We start from the raw sequence: 5,182 nt of genomic DNA, 5'->3' as shown, positions 1-5,182 counted from the left end.
ATGACTCCTACTGGGTTCCACATGGTTTTAGGTGAAGGAAGAGGGGAAGAGAGGGTGAGCTCTGTTCAAACACGGCGGTGTGCATGGGGCCGAGGGAGCTGGGTGCCTGGTCTCTGAGCAGACTTTGCCGTGTCCCCCGCTGCTCCTGCGCTCCCCCTTCTCTGCCTTATCTCCCCCCCACCCCTTCCTTGTAGGAATTTCTGGCAAGCCCGTTTACTTTGTAGTCTGTAACTGGGTGGCTCAGGACCGTGGAGTGAGGGTTCTCAGGAACTGATAAAATTAGGAGCAGAGTGTGAGTTTACTGTGCAGTGAAAAAGGGGTTGACATCCCCATGTCTCTGTTCCTGGATCCTCTGTGTCTCCTTGGCCCTAAGAGAAATTATTATTCAAAGGAAAGTTTTCTGCCAGGCAAATGGCTTATTTACATGAAAAGATCACAGTCCCTAAACTCCTGAGTCTGGGATAGAGTGTCGGGTGTTGATGGTGGTGGGGACGGGCTGGCACCTGCTGTATTCCTTAGCGTGTGTGATTCTTCATTTATGTGTCACCTTGACCGGTCTAAGGGATGCACAGAGAGCTGGTAAAACACAACTTCTGGGTGTGTCTGAGTGGGGTCTCTAGATAAGACTAACATTTGAATCGGTAGACTGATTAAAGATCACCCTCACTAACGGGGGTGGGCCTCATCTAATCCATCAGGGGCTTGAAGGAAACAAAAAAGGCAGAAGGGTGAATTTCCTTTTTGCTTGAGTTGAAACATCCACCTTCTCCTGTCCTCAGACATCAGTGGGCATGGTTTTGGGGGCCTTTGGACTCCCACCAGGGCTGACACCATCAGCCCCCGGTTTTCAGGCCTTTTGATTTAGACCGAATTACACCACCAGCTTTCATGGTTCTCTGCTCGCAGATGGCAGATGGTGGGATTCTCAGCCTTCATCATCGCATGAGTCAATTCCTATAGTAAATCTCCTCTTCTATGTATGTATGTATGTATGTATGTATCTATCTATCTATCCTATGTATGTATCTACGTATCTATGTATCTATCTATCATCTATGTATCTATGTATCTATCTATGTATCTATCTATCCTATGTATGTGTGTATGTACCTATGTATCTACGTATCTATCATCTATCTATCTATCAATCATCTATCTTAACTATCCTATGTATGTATGTATCTATGTGTGTATCTATGTATCTACGTATCTATGTATCTATCACCTATCTTATCTATCCTATCTATCTATCTATCTATCTCTCTAATCTATCATGTCCTATTGGTTCTATTTCTTTGGAGAGCCCTACTACAGTATATTAAGAAAAATGACCCCAAACGTGTAAACAAAGCCAGTACCATCACTGAGCATTGATCAGTAGGTTCACCCATACATTATTCACTTTGCCAAGGACATGTTGTTTCACTATGATATTGATGAAGTTACGCGTGAACAGGGAGGTTTCGTCTGGAAGAGACGCGGTTGCTTCTTGGTTTCCTCTGGGATGTGAACCCCCTTGTGTTGGCTCAGCCCAGTGTGCTCAAGTCTCCCCCTGCCCCCTCCCACCAAGATCTACAATGGTTAGGCGCTGTTTCCCTGTCGTCCCCATTTATACCATCCACATTTCTAGCTCCATGGTTTTCCCCCCTTCCTGACACATAAGCCAGAGTACATCAGCGGATTTAGGAATTTCAAGCTAGAGGTAACTGGGAAAAACACAAACCATCTACTCCCCATTCCCCACTACCTCAGATTTGCCAGATGGATAGGCAGACATACAGGGATTTCATCACACATGTGATGGGGTTCAAGCTAATTTTATTTGACTCCCAAAAAGATATTAAACCTCAGTTGACATCTGGGTGTTACAATACATTTCACCTCGTTCTTCCCCTCTTAAAGTAGTAAGATTGATTTCTGTTACAATAAAGAAGGCTTTGTCTAATGACATAAAGTTAATTTGACTTGGATTGAAAAAGTTCTATGGCCTGTCACCTTTTTATTTTTTTTTTTAATTTTTTTTTTTCAACGTTTTTTATTTATTTTTGGGACAGAGAGAGACAGAGCATGAACGGGGGGAGGGGCAGAGAGAGAGGGAGACACAGAATCGGAAACAGGCTCCAGGCTCCGAGCCATCAGCCCAGAGCCTGACGCGGGGCTCGAACTCACGGACCGCGAGATCGTGACCTGGCTGAAGTCGGACGCTTAACCGACTGCGCCACCCAGGCGCCCCTGTCACCTTTTTATTTTGTTCAAATTGTTGATTTATATAGAAATAGTGGCTCATTATTGCTGTAGATTACATTCTGATTCCTGGCTGATTATAGTGGAGATTTCTGGAGCAGGGGTTCCATTCTTTCCCACAAAGTCAAATGATCATGATCTCCTTCTGGTACACAACCCCACACAGACCGTTTCTCCAATATCACAGATTCAGAAGGGCAATAACCCCTAAGATGACCTTTTAGGGAAGGTTGCTGTGGCATTCAATGATTCTTTATATATGTGAGAACTGTCAAAGATAGGAGGAAGATAGAATCTGACTCTCACTGGGAATGCAAACTGATGCAGTCACTCTGGAAAACAATATGAAGGTTCCTCAAAAAACTAAAAATAGAACCCTAAGACCCAGCATTTGCGCTACTAGGCATTTATCCAAGGGATACAGGTGTGCTGTTTCAAAGGGGCACATGCACCCCCGTGTTTATAGCAGCACTATCCACAATAGCCAAAGTATGGAAAGAGCCCAAGTGTCCATCGATGGATGAATGGATAAAGAAGATGTGGTATATACATACTATGGAGTATTACTCGTCAATCAAACAGAATGAAATCTAGCCATTTGCAACTACATGGATGGAACTGGAGGGTATTATGCTAAGTGAAATTAGTCAGAGAAAGACAAAAATCATATGACTTCACTCATATGAAGACTTTAAGAGACAAAACAGACGAACATAAGGGAAGGGAAACAAAAATAATATAAAAACAGGGAGGGGGACAAAACAGAAGAGACTCATAAATATGGAGGACACACTGAGGGTTACTGGAGGGGTTGTGGGAGGGGGGATGGGCTAAATGGGGAAGGGCCACTAAGGAATCTACTCCTGAAATCACTGTTGGCACTACATGCTAACTAATTTGGATGTAAATTTTAAAAAATGAAAAAAAAAAAAAAAGAATCTGACTCTCACTTCTGGGACCACTGATTGGAGGTCCTAGGGGTCTGTAAGATGCAAGTGTGGATGTACAAGGGGGGCACCTGGGTGGCTCAGTTTGTTAAGCGCCCAACTCTTGATATCTCATGGTCCAGGAGATCGAGCCCTGCATCAGGCTCCGCAATGACAGCTTGGAGCCTGCTTGGGATTCTCTCTCTTCCTCTTTCTCTGTCCCTCCTCTGCTTGCTCTCTTTCTCTCAAAACAAAGAAATAAACATTAAAAATGATTTAAAAAAAAAAACAACAAGTGTGGATGTAGGATATCAGGGGATGTAACAGATCCGAGCTGAATGTAGTGTATTGACAATAGTATAATAGTGATGTTGCCAACCAGGTAGATGTTCCTGCCTAGGGCTTGAACTTCAGGGAATGATGGAAGGGTGTAGGGTCAGTTAGAGTTGATATGTGGCTGGACGCTATGGAGGGTGGTACAGTGGCTAGTGTAGGTGGCTTTTTCCGGCAGCTGAGCAGTGCTGAATGCCCGGGGGCAGCAGAGCTAGCCATGGCAATGGACGATGTCCCCTATGGTGGCAGCCTGCACATACCATTCTTGTGGCTGGTGTTCAGCTGTGCTTGGCCACTCTTGGTTCCTGTCCCAGGCTTCTCTTCTGTTTTATGAGCTACCAGACACCTTGCTAACAAATTCCTTTTCTGCTGAAGTTAAGGACCCTAATTTGTACAGCAGCCTCGACATCTTTATTCCTTAAGCTGTAGACCAGGGGGTTCAGCATGGGGATCACAATGGTGTAGAACACAGAGAGGCCCTTGTTATAGGCTGCAGCACTTCCACGGTTGGGTTGGACATAGACAAAGAACACAGACCCATAGAAGAGGGAGAGGGCAGTGAGGTGGGAGGCACAAGTGGAGAAAGCTTTGCGCTGGGCCTCCAGGGACCTCATCCTACAGATTGTGACCAGGATGAAGGCATAAGAGATCAAGATGGCTGAGACCGTGGGGACAGTGACCACGGCAGAGAGGCAAAGCAGGATGACGTTGGCCACTGTGGTGTCTGAGCAGGCCAGTTGGAGCACAGGGGGGATGTCACAGAAGAAACGATCAATGACGTTGGGACCAGGGTAGGGCAAGATGATGGCATTCCTTGTCTGCGGAGCTGAAACGAACACCCCCGCAGCATAGGTGACCATTACCAGCTGGATGCACAGGCGCTTAGACATGATGGCGTGGTAGAGGAGAGGGTGGCAGATGGCCACAAATCGATCATAGGCCATTACGGCCAAGAGCAGGCTCCCCTGTGCCGTGGAGGATCATGGAGGCCATCTGGACCACACAGCCTGTAAACGAGATGGACCGGTCCGTGGTGAGGATGCTGATCAGCAGCCTGGGGGTGAACACGGAGGAATTGCAGGTGTCCAGGAAGGAGAGCACGCTCAGAAGAAAGTACATGGGGGTGTGGAGGGTGGACCTGGCACGGATCAGGTCTATCATGCCCAGGTTGCCCACCAGTGTCACGGTGCAGATCATCAGGAAGACGGCAAAGAGGAGTTGTTTTTGGTCAGCCTGGTCTGTGAGGCCCAGCAGGATGAATCTTGTCACTGCGGTGCCCCGATATCATCCCACTGGTGTGTTACCCACAGGACAATGAATGCAGGGAGGAGAAACAAGAATGTTAACATTCTCATCAAAGAGGTAGCCTTTAATCTCTTCCCCTTTGTGCATCTCTGAGTGGCAGGCTGGTCCCCAAACTCCATATCAATCCCATCATGTCACCCTCATGCGAGGTACTGAAGGTCCTCTGTACCCCTCAGGATAATGTCTACATTCTTCAGCTTGCCACACGTCCTCTGCGACGCCTCCGTGCTACCGTGCACTCAACTTGCAATTCTGGACAACCTACTTCCACGAACACAGTGGGTGATTGCAAATGTCTGTGCTTTTTCAAATTCTACATTCTTGTTGAATGCCCTTTTGTCTCTCCAGACCCAGCTTAGAGGTCCGTCCCCTCC

The 5,182-nt window shown here is 46.7% G+C and overlaps 1 protein-coding gene across 1 annotated transcript; it reads right to left on the bottom strand.

The window, feature by feature from the left end:
- Positions 1–3,853: 3,853 nt before the first annotated feature.
- LOC125911302 (olfactory receptor 1052-like) lies at positions 3,854–4,787 on the bottom strand (the record flags this gene model as incomplete). Its single annotated transcript, XM_049615164.1, is given in 2 exon segments — positions 3,854–4,463; positions 4,465–4,787. Coding segments are annotated over 2 exon segments (933 nt in total), but the record flags the coding sequence as incomplete, so codon positions are not given.
- Between the last annotated feature and the right edge of the window lie 395 nt (positions 4,788–5,182).

The sequence above is a fragment of the Panthera uncia genome, chromosome D1 (genome assembly GCF_023721935.1).
Source record: "Panthera uncia isolate 11264 chromosome D1, Puncia_PCG_1.0, whole genome shotgun sequence".
Classification (NCBI taxonomy): Eukaryota; Metazoa; Chordata; class Mammalia; order Carnivora; family Felidae; genus Panthera; species Panthera uncia.
The sequence above is the reverse complement of the archived record's forward strand: the minus strand, read 5'-3'. Positions and strand labels throughout refer to the sequence as shown.